The 15,800-nt window shown below is 33.9% G+C and overlaps 1 protein-coding gene across 1 annotated transcript in view; it reads right to left on the reverse strand.

Annotated features, from left to right (window-relative positions):
* The window catches only part of LOC100349442 (uncharacterized), a 453,812-nt gene that overhangs the window by 311,708 nt on the left and 126,304 nt on the right, over nucleotides 1-15,800 (reverse strand). The window contains exon 6 of the mRNA XM_089323942.1: nucleotides 4,553-4,752. Coding sequence (XP_089180068.1) covers nucleotides 4,553-4,752 — 200 coding nt within the window. The remainder of the gene's footprint in view (nucleotides 1-4,552; nucleotides 4,753-15,800) is intronic.

The following is a 15,800-nucleotide window of genomic DNA, read 5'->3' on the forward strand; positions in this document are numbered from 1 at the left end:
TTTCAAATTACCATAAGAGGTGAAAGGCAGAATACTATTTTTTATATTGCTTCCTTTCTTTTAAATCCCATACTGTGCAAAGAATTCTAAGAAAAGAAGAAGAGAGTAAAAGGAGCAGATACTGACTATATAATCCACAAATGGATTATCTATCTCTTGAAAAATACAGATTGGCTGTATCTGGTAATTCATTTTATTTGTCATAATGGAAAAAAGTGCTTTATTTATGATACTATAACTAATTGAAAATTTGGGGCTCTTTTTTGTATAGATCTTAGGCTTCTGTGAAACCTATAGTTACAAGCAGAAATTTGAATGAGGTAATAAAATCTACATAACTTTGCTGAAAAATGATCATAATTTTATCTGTGTTAATGATATTCCAAAATGGAAAAAAATTCAGAATCTTTTGTAAAATAAATTTACAAGCCTTACAGTGATGAATCCATATTTACTCTCAAAAGGGAAATGAAGCTTTATTTTTAAGATTTAGCAAGAAAACTAATTTGAAAGTTCCTCCTCTAAAATCCTGAAATGATTGTAACCTCTGTTATTTGCATGAAATTACCATTTTCTGGATGTTTATTTTTAAAATACATAGCATGGGCAATGATTCAAATTACTTCTTATAGTTAAGCTTAAAAACTTATGTGCTAAAAGTATACTCTTCTATAACTCTGGGAATTATGAGCACATAGGCAATAAAGGTTTCACTTGCCTTTTTAAAAATATACTTTTATTTATTTGAGAGAAAGAGTACTAGAGAGACAAATAGAGAAAGCTCCTATCTGCTCATTCACTCTCTAAAGGCATGGGATGTGGGAACTCAATCTAGGTCTCCCATGTAGTAGCAGGAACCCAAATACTTGAACCATAACCTGTCTGCCAGGGTGTGGATTAGCAAGAAGCTGGAATCAGGAGTGCAGCCAGGACTCAAACCCAGGCACCCTGATATGGGATGTGAATATCTTAACACCTGTGTCAAATGCTTGTCCCTCACATTCCTTTTTAAAGGTGGGGTCTTACCTGCCTCTTCCTAGTCTCCTAATTTTCAACATAATGCATGCTCAATTTATGCTTCCTTACAGTAGAATCTGGGTTAATTATGTTTAGATAAAGGCATGAATTATTGTATTACTTCCCAAAAATTTTGTCAGAAATTCTCTCTACCACAAATTAGTAAGCCTCTTAGAATTCTAATGACTAGTGGAGATTTAGAATAATGAGAAAATTCATCTCAACAGACTAAAATTTCCATTTGGTACCATGTTTAAAATCTTTTACAAGTCTATATCTTACACAGTAAATTTTGAAATGTACCAGAGGTTACTAATAAAGCAATACTGAAATGAAGTTCTATCATGCATATATGAATGTATAATGCATGTAAAGTCAATCTTTTATACACTGTAGCTCAGTTAAAAACTCAACTAACTCATTATAAATACTAAACATTTTAGAATATAAAAAAAGAGGATGAAACTTGTCATAGGAAAAGTTCAGAAACCAGATTTTTTCCTTTATTCGTGATGACATTTTGAATTAAATTACTAAATAAAGTTGAATTCTCAAAAATAGTAATTACCCACATTTCAGCATGTATCAATTGTCTGTGATTTTAAATTGCTGAATAGTTTTCATTTGTGTGGCTATGCTACATTTTATTTATTTGCTAGCTGATGGATATTTGGATTGTTTCTGCTTCTTGGTTATTAATAATAACACTATCTGTATAAAATTTATTCCTCTATTATCAAGATGTCTAGATTTATAACCTCCTTTTTGATAAAGTTGAAATAATTTTTGGGCCTGAAATAAGATTTGATTGAACAAGGCTGAACTGGATCAAATAATAGTTTGAATCACAACTTAAGAAAAATTTAATAATAAGGCTAATAATGGGAAATTTTACATTTTAATAGCATCTTTCCAATATTTTGTATTAGAAACACAGAATTGAGGCCAATTTTAGGATAAACCACAAAATCATTTTCCTCAGTAGCATAATAATTCAATTTCAGAGAGAAAAGAATGGGGAATTCTTCTAATTGACAGTCTTACCAGATATTTGGTAAGGGGAAATTTAATTATTATATAGGAATTTCAGTTTTATTCAGTCCTAACCATTCTTAAAATTTGTATTACTACTTTCTCAGAAATAACATATAATTCAGAGACAACTTCCAAACCATGCATGTTCCTAGAAAGTTATCTTAAAATCAGAAGTGATTAAAGCTCAGGGATCCAAATGTATTGATGTGCTTAATAACAAGCACACTCAGTGTAAGACATGACGTTGTGCTTTTTGATGAGTTTCATTAATAAAGTTTTTTGTGGACAAAGATCATATTTAGAATGCTCCAGCTTAGCAAAAAATGTTATTTAAGATCAGTAACTATTTTACTTAAAAGTTGCTAGTTCTTCACAAAGTACTATGAGATCATGTAATACTTTAAATAAAAATGTAACATTTCAAAGAGAAAAGAAAATGCTATTATGGAAAAAAATGCTATATTTGGAAGATGCTATATGCATTCATTTTGTATACCTTATTTCATTTTTGAAAGAGGGATTTAATTGATTGTCTTAAGGACAACTTACTATAAAATACTGCAGAAGCAATATAATTCTCCTTTAACTTAACTTGATTCCTTTGATGAGAGCAAAGATGTTCTCAAATTGAGGAATTTAGTGAAATTGTACCAAAAATACTTAACACTGACTTCATGAAGTGAATTTTATAATGAAGCTACTTTGATAAAATAAGAAAATCTAATACAAAGCCTCAAAAAGTTCATGGAAATGGAATTAGAATAAGTTTATTTTAGTGGAAAAAATTAAAATTCATGCTTTTTTCATAAAATGCATTCTCCTTGAATCTCTTGAAGACTTCTCGTAGTGTGAATTATCAACTGTCATTGAAGTACATACACTTAAGGTACTATATGAACTATATTCTTTTTGGGGTGGTTCTCTTTGTTGTCAATCCTCAGTCCTGTGGCTGTCTTTTCTATATGTCCAATATCCCTTTCCTTATTTGTATCCTTAAATTCAATGTATTCCACAGATCTCAATTATTTGCTCTCTGATTGTGGTCTCTGAATTCCTTTCCTTTCCTTTCCTTTCCTTTCCTTTCCTTTCCTTTCCTTTCCTTTCCTTTCCTTTCCTTTCCTTTCCTTTCCTTTCCTCTTCTCTTCTCTTCTCTTCTCTTCTCTTCTCTCTCTCTCTCTCTCTCTCTCTTTCTGATTGTTACCAGATTGATGTTTGTAAGATGTTCAGAAGGAAAAGGATTAGAGGAACTACTTAATTTGTTAAATTTCCTCTAATACTTGAAATGTCTTTGAACAAGTGATTAAGTCACTTCAATTTCTTTTTCATGTGAACAATTGGATTTGTCAATCAAGTATTAATTGCAAGAAAAAGGTAAAAATGGATCAATACAAAGTAGAAATAGCTGTAGAGAGAACTAACATGATAACCTTGTCTTATACTTCTCTTATTACCCTTGAAAGCATACTTCTGTTACTGTCAAACCTCTCTTATATTTGGAATTTAACACTTATCAGAAGCAAAAAATCTGGGAATATGTATCCATATAATGTTGCACTTGTATGTAAAATTAAGAGGTTCATAGTCTTTGATTAAACAATGATTGGGATATTGAAATATTAGTATTATCTAAAAGTTATTATGACAGTAAGATTTGAAATCATTAGCCTTTGATTTCCATAGCTGTTCTTCAGTAACACAAGATTTTAAAATATGTGTTAAAAAATTTAATAACTTGGTGGCTGGCATTGTGGCACAGCTGGTTAATTAAGCTGTCATCTGTGATGCTGGCATCCCATTCTGGAGCACCACCAAGTCCTGGCTGCTCTGCTTCTAATCCAGCTCCCTGCTAATGACCTCGGAAAGCAGCTGAAGATGACCAAGGTACTTGGGCCCCTGCCACCCACTTGGAGGAAGTTCCCGGTTCGTGGCTTTAGCTTGGCTCAGTCCTGGCTGTTATGGACATTTGGAGAATGAACCAGTGGATGAAGATCTTTCTCTTTGCCTCTCCCTTTCTCTCTGTCACACTGTTTTTCAAATAAAAATTTCAAAAAATTACTGTTTAAAAATAAAATAATTTTTAAAAATTTAAAACTTAATTAATATACAAAGGAAAAAAGGGGAAATTTTTGTAAAGAGTCCAAATTTGGTATTTTAGAACTTTGGTGAAACTGCTGTACATTCCTGAAGGACTGTAGAAAAACAAGTGTTGTTTCAAATGTACAAGTGGATTGTGATCTTAAAGTAAAGCCAAAACAAAACTTTGTAAAACAAACACTAGTTTTATAAAACGTATATTTTTCCATAAAATGCGGATGATCAAATACTGGTTCGTTTAAAGAGAGTTGTATAACTATGTTGTACATCCTAGGGAAATATTCAGAGCATCAATAAGATCTCTAATTTTTTATTTAAAAAATTTTTATTAATATAAAGAGAATAAATTTTATGTATTCCATAGATACAATTCTAAGGACTTTAAAGATCAGATATTGGGAGTTACCTTTCCAGAATGTTTAGTATCATCTTGACCATATTAATCAGTTCAAGAGTAGCTGTAAGAATGTTACCAGGTGGTTGTTCATTAATGCCATGTAGACTACGCGCCCTTCTTCTTTCCGATAGCATGACTATAACACGATCAATAGCGTGCTCAAGATCTTCGCATTGTTTTCTGAATCTGGTAGGCATCTTTTTGTCTTTCTGAAATTACAGTGGGAGTTTGGGGGAAAGAAATGAGGCAGCACTTTTCTAGCACACTATAAATATGGAATAGGTTCAACACCACTAACAGGTAACCAAAGTAATGATAGAGGGATGCGAAATTACCATCGATAACTTACTTATTATTTAGAAAATGTTTCTGGTAATACTTATATTACTCATGGTAATCATTGATAAAAGGCATGAAAATAATAAGTTTCAGCCATGGGAATACTAGTTTCTGTAATTTTAGATTGTGCCAAAAACTTTTTGCCTATAATTAGGACATACTAATTGTGTACTGTTAGTATATTTATCTCATTTCTGTTATAGATTATTTTTTGGGGAAATCCATATTATTTTGTATTTTGAGCAAGAATGTTTATAGAACTAAAAGCTGGGCTGGCGCCGTGGCTCACTTGGCTAATCCTCCGCCTGAGGTGCAGGCATCCCATATGGGCACCGGGTTCTAGTCCCGGCTGCTCCTCTTCCAGTCCAGCTCTCTGTTGTGGCCGGGAAGGCAGTGGAGGATGGCCCAAGTGCTTGGGCACCTGCACCCGTGTGGGAGACCAGGAGGAAGCACCTGGCTCCTGGCTTCAGATCAGCGTATTTCTGGCCGTAGCGGCCATTTGGGGGGTGAACCAACGGAAGGAAGACCTCTCTCTCTCTGTCTCTCTGTCTCATTCTGTCTGTCAAAAAAAAAAAAAAAAAAAAAAAAAAAAAAAAAGAACTAAGGGCTAAAGAATGAGATCTTTTTTTTAAATTTTTCTCAGAGTCCTGGAAGCTAGGTATAGCCCTTTCTGAGAGCTGAAAATTAAAAAATGCATGAGCTGGCAGATTCTTAATTGGATACTGATATTTAAATATACATTTTAAATGTGATTGGAAATTCTCATTTAGATGTTTTCTCTTGGCATGAGCATGTGTACAAACACTGTCATTCCTCATATATTTTGTTCAAGGCCTCAAAAACTGGCTGGCAGAAATAACCACAGAATTGTAATAACTGTACATGGCCTCTTTAGAAAAATTAATGCCAATTTCCCTATGTAGTAATCAAAGAATAATCTGTAGTTCACTAAGTAGTGAGGAACTCTATTAAAAAGAACCTACCCTATTAGTCTTTGAAAGTCTAAAATACAGTGATTTTTTAAAATGGGTTTTTCCCTGAGTCCAATAGAAAACTGTGTGAAAAATCACAAAAGTATGATTGCTTTTAAGCCAGACAACCACATGCACGTCTTATCAATTATCACTTCTTCATAACATTTCATAACATAAAATGAATTGTGTGATATGTTCAAACATTCACTCTTAGTAAGTCATTTTCAATATCACAAATCAATTAAAATAAAAATTGTCGTCCAGATTTCTAATGTTTTGGTAGTATCCACCTCACACAAATAGGCTTGCATGGTTTGTTGACTGGTAAAGTAAAATGTATATTTGGATCATTGTACATCTTTAAATGAGATTTACATTATTAAAAAGCAAGTTACAGAGAATGAAGAATTCTATTTTTTCTGTTTTATAGATGTCAGAATGAAATTATTTATTAATGTTGATATTCAAGATGTAAGCATTATCATGTATTTCTTGCCACCTTTTGCTTCTCAACATTCTCCAGCTTTCATTGATATAATCTAGGATTTTAGAAATTATCATTATTAACATTAAAATCAATTAATATTACTTGGGTATAAACTTTGTCTTTTCAAGTGTGTTTCAAAATCTTGTGTTAACTTCATAATCATATTAACAGATTATTTTTGATAAATTCTGCTCTATAGTTTCATTGCTTATTGCCAGTTCTTTCATCATACAACTATCCTGTTGATGAGTTATTTATTTTTACCCATCTCTTGGTCAGCTTAAATATATCTCCAGTAATTCTAAAGGATAATGTATTTTCTGACCTTTGTAATCTTTAGAACGTTTTGCACTTGCAACTCTCATGAATGGTTTCCCTAGGTAATGTGATGAGGCATTAGTATATCTTTTCGTGGAAAAAGCATCCCCATGTTCAGTGCTCTTTCTCTCACATTATTAAATTTATTTGTCCCTAGAGTGATAAGGAAAAATGGGACTTTTCTTTCCATACTATTGACTATGTGGTGAAATGGAAAGATTCTAAATTTGGTGTGAGATCTAAGATTGCTCAAATCAAACATTTCAGAGTCTTAGAAATTTTTATCTTGAACATTTAGATATTAATTCATGTTTTATCATGATTCTTAAAAATGTCAAATGTTTTAAAAATATGAATTATTATTCATATATTTATAATTCATGTATGTTATAAAAACACAATATTTTAGGTATTCTTACACATCAGATTCTAAATGGTGGACAATGTCTCTATATTATTAAGGAAACTTCAAAGAAATTGAACATCGAGTCCCTCTGAGATGCTAAGTAAATTTGGTTTGACTTTTCTAATGAAATCCTATTTTTTGCAACACAATGGATGCAACTGGAACCCATCACACTTGGTGAAATAAGCCAGTCCCAAAAAGACAAATACCATATGTTTTTCCTGATCTGTAATAACTAATAAAGTACAAAAAATGTAATTAATAAGACTGAAATTGACATTTTGAGATTCAATGATTGTTTACAGCCCTGGTCTCCACTGTTAAGGAACAGAGTTTTTTATTTTTTTCTTCCTACTATTTGCTGAACTCTTTATTTAGTGCAGGGTTAATTTTGTGAATATAAAATAGACTGAAAGTAGATCATTATAAAAATTAAGATAGGGAATAAGAGGAAGGAGAAGGAAGGGTGGGAGCATGGGTTTGGGGGAAGGTAGTGTGGGAAGTATCACTGTGTTTCTAAAGCTGTATATATAAAATACATGAAATTTTTATACCTTAAATTAAATTTAAAAAATAAAAATAAACAATTAAATACTGGTTTTGGTTGATACATTACAAAACCTCCTTTAAAGAGTGAAAAATCATATTTATTTTTAAAATAATTTTTCATACAGCAAAACATTTTTTCAGTAAAATCCAAATCATCTAGGTCAAGTAAGTTACAATTGAGCAATGTTTAGAATTTGGAAATGAAAGCCCATGAATAACAATGGTAATTTAGTGTGGTTAACAAAATGTACATAATGCCATTTAAGTTGTAAAAGAGAAGGTCTTCTGATATTTTAAAAAGTCATACCTATTAACATACTAATATGAAGTTACTATTTATTAGTTATATTAGTTGATGAAGATGTCCAAGAGAAGTGTTTCTCAAATGAAAGTGTTCGTAGAACTAATCATAGAGTCTATGCAGGTCTCAAAGTAAAAATGGGAGTGGTACTGTGGAGCAAATGATATGAGGCCAAATATGCACTACAAAAAGAAACTGATATAGTTATGAGAATTAATGTAAATGAGAAGACATATAAAAAGAGCCTATAGAGAAGATATAGGATAAGAGAAGTCAAGTGGATGATAAAGAATATCTGCTAATCATAGTCCTAACAAAGTCATTCAGAAAATGTTAATACGCTGTATATAAAAATCTCTGTAATTAGAAATGCATTATTTTAGGAGTAAACTATTAGAATAATAATATCACTTAATAAATATTAGTATTGAGAGTTGTGAATTAAAATAAATGTGAAGAAGAAAGGAGTAGAGGCCTAAGTATAATAGAGAACTCTTCCAATCATAATGAAAGATCAGATTATGGGAGTCTAGAATTTCTGTAGCGAACAGCCTTTTATTTTAAAAAGCTGGCTGAATTTTCAGAGGCTAAAGTTATTATAAAGGTGTAATTTAAGAGAGATTTTTAAACTGGCTTCTGTGTTCTGTACTAAAAGTTAAGGAGAAAATTGATCAATGGTGTATTACAAAGATTGCATTTTGATTTTGCACAGATAGTACAGGAAATTAGAATTAGTTTTGGTAGGACATATAGCATAATGGTAAGATGCCGCTTCAGACACTGGCATCTCATATTGGAGTGTCTGGGTTTGAGTCCCAGCTGCACTTCCAATTTCAACTTCCTGCTAATGAGCTCCTTGGGAGGCAGCAGGTGATGGCTCAAGTACTTGGTCCTCTGCTAAGCACCTGGGAGACCTGTTTGAATTCCTGGATACTGGCTATGTTCTAGCCCAGTCTCTATTATTGTGGGCATTGGGGGAGTGAATTAGTGGATGGAAGATTCTCTCTCTCTCTCTCAGTCTGTGTGTTTGTGTGTGTCTAATGTTCAAATATTTTTTTTGAAATTTCTAATAAATTATTTTAAAAGCTTTATTTCTTTTTCTGAAATTGGGGGTAGGGGTGGGCAGAGACCCTAATGGTTCAACAGCAGGGCTGGACCAGGACAAAGTCAGAGGCCAGGAGCTCCAATTGGTCTTTTACGTGAGTTGATGAAATCCAAACACTTGGACTATCATCTGATGCCTCCAAGGCACATAAACAGGAAGCTGGATGAGAAGCAGAAGCATGATTTGATCCCATACACTCTGACATGTGATGCTGGCTAACACAACCAGTGGCTTAACCTGCTGTGCTGCAAGAACTGAGAACTGAATTGCACTGGATAGAGAACAACATGTTATAGAAATATTAGGGGAAAGACAAGGCTCTAATTTAGTATTCAAAAATAAGTGAGAGAAACAGTTCATTTTCCATTGCTTCATAACGTCTATACAATTATTGGTTAGATCTCATCTTAGACATAAAAATAAAATTAAGGTTTATAGTACATGCATTGTAACATCTCAAGCACACTCAAGTTTTCTATAAATTCCAAGACTGTAAATTAGTAGACTAAGTTGCATTAGTTGCACTCACAAAAGCAACTATATGCACATATGCTTATTTATATATGTAAATGTATGTGTGTATATTTAAAAAGAAACATGCATATATATGTGTACATATATGCATATATACACAAAAATTCACATATAATACATATATAGTGTTTGAAAATTATATGCAATATATTTAAAACAGTATGTACAAAAGTATTTTTAAAAATCTATTTAAAAATTGAATTTTTATTTCGGTGCAAACATTTTTAAAAATCCATACAATTTTTCATAATATGATTTTTCCATAAACTTTTTGAAGATTGATCCCATATAATGTGTGTACATGTGCATATATTAAGATATAAAATGGACAACTCATAAAAATATTTCAAAATCATTGAACAGTTTTGAATTGTTTCAATACTTATTAGGCCAGATGAATTATTTTGAAGTGTTACAATATAATAATTCATATCCATATCCATGTCTATATTATGCAAAATGTTAGGATGGAAATTGTAAGGGAGGGGAATTATCATCCATCTAAATGTTAAATAGAATACACATAATTCAACTAACTTTATGAATTATACAGGTCTTTATTCCTGTTTGCATCACAAGTCAGTATATCTTGTAAAATTATCAATAATAACTTCTGAAACCGAAAGATCTCTTCGCTATGAGTTAACCAACAATTTGACTTGAAGCAATAAAAATTATTCAAAGAAATGTCCAGCTTAATGATCCAACGTGGGAAACGGGATACACAGCAGACTCATAGAATGGCAAATGCCCTAAACAGTACTCTGGTCTCAGAATCATCCCTTATGGCATTTGGATCCGGCTAAAAAGGCCATGAGAGTTTCGCATGCATGGAAAGTCAAGACACTGTGGCAAAAAATTACCTAAATGAAAGATCTCTGTGAGTGAGATCCCAGCGGAAAGAACGGGCGATGAAAGAAGGAGATACCTTTCTCTGAAGGGAGGAGAGAACTTCCACTTTGATTTTGTCCTTGTCTAAATAAGGCCAGAGTTTGTGAACTCAAGAGGTTTCTGTTGACTTGGCAGCTCATGACAAGAGCCTCGTGTGATTACTTACGTCATAAATAAGAGTGTCACTTGTTAAATGAACAAAAGGAATCACTGTGCACTTACTCACCATGTAGGCTCTCTGTCCTTAATGTATTGTACTATGAGAATCAACGGTAAAACTAGTCTTCCAACAGTGCTTTTTACTTTGTGTTTCTGTGTGGGTGCAAACTGTTGAAATCTTTACTTAGTATATACTAAGTTGATGTTCTGTATATAAAGGTAATTAAAAATGAATCTTAATGAATAATGGGATGGGAGAGGGAGTAGGAGATGGGATGGTTTGCGGGTTGGAGGGTGGATATGGGGGGAAGACAGCTATAATCCAAAATTTGTACTTTTGAAATTTATATTTATTAAATAAAAGTTTTCTTAAAAAAGAAATGTCTAGTTTATTTCATTTAGAGATGAAAAATGTCCATGGTATTCTACAGGATATTATTCTGAATCCAAGTTATTGTCTTTTTAAAGGGGGTAAAATCAATTCTGGTCAGAAAAGATATGAACAGGTGTTTATTATAAATGCAATTTTAGTTACTCAACCAATTTTGAGCGTCAAATATTTACCAGTTATTGTGTAATACTGTAATAATTTTGACAGAATGGCTTCTGACATTGCATGGGTTATATTCAAGAAGAGGAAATACACAATATAGCAGAAACCAAATAGTGATTTCATGATATTTGAAAAACAAAACAAAACTAAACTATATTCACATATATTCTTCTTTCAGCAAGTTTCCTAAAGTGTTTACCACAAAGCAAAATTCTACATTAAAACATTGTCCAATTCTATATACTCAAAGAAACACTAATTTAATAAAAACACTCCCATTTTGAATGTTTTCCTTTTTTTGAATCACTATTCCCAGTAAAGCAGCCTTTTCACACAGCTCAAAATAACACTACCTTGCCATTAGAGAAAACAACTGAGGTCAAGGAAATTTTCTTATGGAGATAATTGATACCACTCATAGAGATGAAAGAATTACATTTTGCCAGTGGCTATATTTTTATAAAAACTGTTATCATCTGCTATGATGATATGAATGTTTGTGTCCCTTCAAATTTTATATATTGGAATCCTAGTGCCCAACGTAATTGTATTAGGAGATAAGGCCATTGTAAGGTGATTAGGTTATGAGAGTGGAGTCCTCATGAATGGGATCAATGCTCTTAAAAAACGGATCCCAAAGAGATCTCCTTTCTCTTTCCACATGGTGAAGAAACAGTGAACAAACAATTAACTGTGAAAAAGCAAGACTTCACCAGCAACTGAATCTGCTGTCTCCAGAACAGTGAGAGGTAAAAATCTGTTGTTCAGAATCAACAAGTTTATGACATTTTGTTATAGCGGACAAAACAGTCTGGAGTATTGAGAGAGAGAGAGAGAGAGAGAGAGGAGAAAGAGAAGAGATGCTAATAACTGAATTTCTTTTTATTTATTTATTTATTTATTTTTGACAGGCAGAGTGGACAGTGAGAGAGAGAGACAGAGAGAAAGGTCTACCTTTGCCGTTGGTTCACCCTCCAATGGCTGCCGCGGCCGGCGTGCTGCAGCTGGCGCACCGCGCTGATCCGATGGCAGGAGCCAGGTACTTATCCTGGTCTCCCATGGGGTGCAGGGCCCAAGCACTTGGGCCATCCTCCACTGCACTCCTGGGCCACAGCAGAGAGCTGGCCTGGAAGAGGGGCAACCGGGACAGAATCCGGCGCCCCGACTGGGACTAGAACCCGGTGTGCCGGCGCCGCGAGGCATAGGACTAGCCTAGTGAGCCGCGGCGCTGGCCAATAACTGAATTTCTGAAAATTTCCTGAGAGAATATGTTTTTTTAATGCCTATTTAGCCTTCTCCTTCGAAGTATAACTATTTAAGCAAGTAATTCTAACTCAACTCAAAGTCTTGAATATATTAAATTGTGTACCTTAACCCTGACTCCGAAGTGTGAAAGGGCAAACTTGCAAAAGAAAACAAGTCTATTAAATGACAATATATTTTCATAAGATAATTCATCCTAATAAAGAAAGAAGCCTTTCTCAGAATATAGAGTGAATCATGCAGATCATATTTTTTACACTAACAATGACACCAAATACCCTAGTAATGTTTTTTGTTCACTTTTAAAATCCACTTTTAAAGAATAAATGTATTTTTACTTTGTAAAGGAATACTAAAAGTATTAATGTTAATGAAGGTTGCAGAAAACCATAACAATGGTGTAGCACAAAGACTAACAGTGAGAAATAGCTGCATCCCTCTGAACAGTAACTTTATTAACAATAGATAATGTTCAATATAGGTCAGCCTTTCAAGATGATTAATTTTATCACTAAATTTATTTATTTATTTATTTTAAAGATTTATTTATATATTTGAAAATCAGAGTTACACAGAGAGAGGAGAGGCAGAGAGAGAGAGAGAGAGAGAGAGGTCTTCCATCCGATGATTCACTCCCCAATTGGCCGCAAGGGCCAGAGATGTGCCGATCCGAAGCCAAAAGCCAGGAGCTTCTTCCAGGTCTCTCCTCTGGGTGCAGGTGCCCAAGAACCTGGGCCACCTTCTACTGCTTTCCCAGTTCATAGCAGAGAGCTGGATTGGAAGAGGAGCAGCCGGGACTCAAACTGGCCAGGGCATTAACCCAGTGCGCCACAGTGCTGGCCCCACACTGCATTTATCAATTTAGTTCCCTAATACTAAAATAGTGATGGGGGATGTTATTCCTACAAACATAGCACAGGTGGAAATATATGCATGAATAGTTGATGTGTTTGAAAAGATGATGGTTCACATGAATAAACAGAGCATCTGAAGAGTGCACTCCACTATATTTTTCTTTAAGTGTACTTCTCAATAATTTATTATCTATATTATATTTTTCTATAATATATTTATATATTTCTATATTTAGAATCTCCATTGTTTAAAAAATGATACAACTGTGGCCAGCACCGTGGCTCACTAGGCTAATCCTCTGCCTTGCGGCGCCGGCACACTGGGTTCTAGTCCCGGTCGGGGCGCCGGATTCTGTCCTGGTTGCCCCTCTTCCAGGCCAGCTCTCTGCTGTGGCCCGGGAAGGCAGTGGAGGATGGCCCAAGTGCTTGGGCCCTGCACCCCATGGGAGACCAGGAGAAGCACCTGGCTCCTGCCATCGGATCAGCGCGGTGCACTGGGCCACAGCGCGCCGGCCGTGGTGGCTACTGGAGGGTGAACCAATGGCAAAAGGAAGACCTTTCTCTCTGTCTCTCTCTCTCACTGTCCACTCTGCCTGCCAAAAAAAAAAAATGATACAACTGGTTATAAAACTTCTATAGTAATTTTTCCTCCAAAGATAGTTTATGAACGTAAAAAAATAGAAGACAGATGGCACTCAAAATGTTTGTCTATGGGCAATGCAGCCTTCGCAAGTGTCAGAAGACTAAACTTATCATGGCAATCTTGAGCTGCTAGCAACTAAGTGATTTTAAATGCAATAATACAATTCTATCTCCAAATAAAATAGAGCATAAGAAAACTACCTATTTAACAGTAAAATGGTGCTTCAATAAGAGATATAAAAAGCTCTTTCATTTCATTATGGGCATAGAGAAAGAAAAACGAAGTTGTTTTCCATTCACATAGGTGATAAATTACAGCAAGCAAAGAACTCTAACGGTAAGACTTCACGAATTTCAACAATCCTTGTCACAACATGCATAAAAAGGGCAACAAGTGAGGTGACAACTGTGCTGAAGAGGTTGCACTGAAACAACCTGACCTAAAGGAGAGAACAAACTTCAGATGTTAAAATTAAGAGTACAGCCTTGCTATTTTTCAAGTCTACTTATGAAGGAGTGTTTTTGGCAGTTGTTTTTGGATGAAAGTTTGCATATGATCAGAATTTGACTTCCAGTAAAAGCTCAATGGCACAGTTATGATATTATAGCATTGAACATTTTATTTCAAGGTGTTTTTCAAATTAAAAATGGCCTGTATTATTGAGTAATAAGTTATCAAATGTTGGGTCAGTGGCATGTGCAACTGGATGTGATTGCTAAGTGCCTATTGTCTCCATCTCATGGTCTAACAGATAGAAAAGTGATTTTAGAAGACTGGTAAATCAATTTGTCTATTTTAATGCCTGTTAACTGGCAGGAAATTCATGGAAAAGGCATAAGCTGCCTTAACTCAAAGCTATGCAGATGCTATTTAACTTAACAATGGGTTTATGTCACCATAAACACAATATAAATTGAAAAACATAAATGAAAAAATGCATATTGAACACCATATTTTAGCCTAGCCTAGCTTAAGTGTGCTCAGAACACTTACATTAGCCTATGGTTGGGCAAAATAATTTAATTCAAAAATCCTGTTTTATAATAAAGTATTAAACATCTCGTGTAACTTAATGCAGTATACTGTAGAGTCGAATATCACTTGTTTGCCACCATGATTGTTCAGCTGAATGGGAGAAGCAGTTTGCTGCCACTGCCCAGGATCATATTGTGTTACCTAGGGAAAAATCTAAATTGGAAGTTTGAAGTATAGTTTCTACTGAAGATAGATAGATAGATAGATAGATAGATTTCACAACATCATAAAGTTGCAAAAATGAATGTCAAACCATAATAAGTTGGGGGCTATCTGTATTCTTTCTAATAGCTGCTGCCATTCTCCATATAAGCTAGAAGTATTGGCAGGGGTAGTGTAGGTGAATAGATATGGAAATAGGAAAAGAGAACATAAAAAATCATCGCTAGTGAATGGATTTGGACTTAGTAGAGAAAAGTCCAAGAATACAGAAAAAAAGTGCCCTGAAGAGCTTTTGATGTAAAATTAGATTTTTTGAATACTGAAAACAGAACTACCATTGCATAAAAATACAAGTTTTGAAAATGGTTAATGAGAAGTTTAAAAATCTAAGACATAAAAAAGCTTGCTATAGAAGACCAGTATTAAATATAATTCATGAAATGTCAGCTATAACTACACAGCAGGGAACATCTTGCAGATTTAATTAGGTAATGAGGATAATCACATACTCCATAGGTCCAGGAACAAGAAGGCTGAATAACAAATGAACATAATGTTATCTAATTTTTAAAATGAGCCAACATTCATAGGTCATATCTTCTTATTATAATTTATCTACCAAAAAAATTTTACTTGGATTTTATAACAACTTGAAAGTGTAGTACTATAAAACTTAGTTCCTAC

The sequence above is a fragment of the Oryctolagus cuniculus genome, chromosome X, assembly GCF_051225735.1.
Source record: "Oryctolagus cuniculus isolate XC-2025 breed Fujian yellow rabbit chromosome X, ASM5122573v1, whole genome shotgun sequence".
In the NCBI taxonomy this organism is placed as follows: domain Eukaryota; kingdom Metazoa; phylum Chordata; class Mammalia; order Lagomorpha; family Leporidae; genus Oryctolagus; species Oryctolagus cuniculus.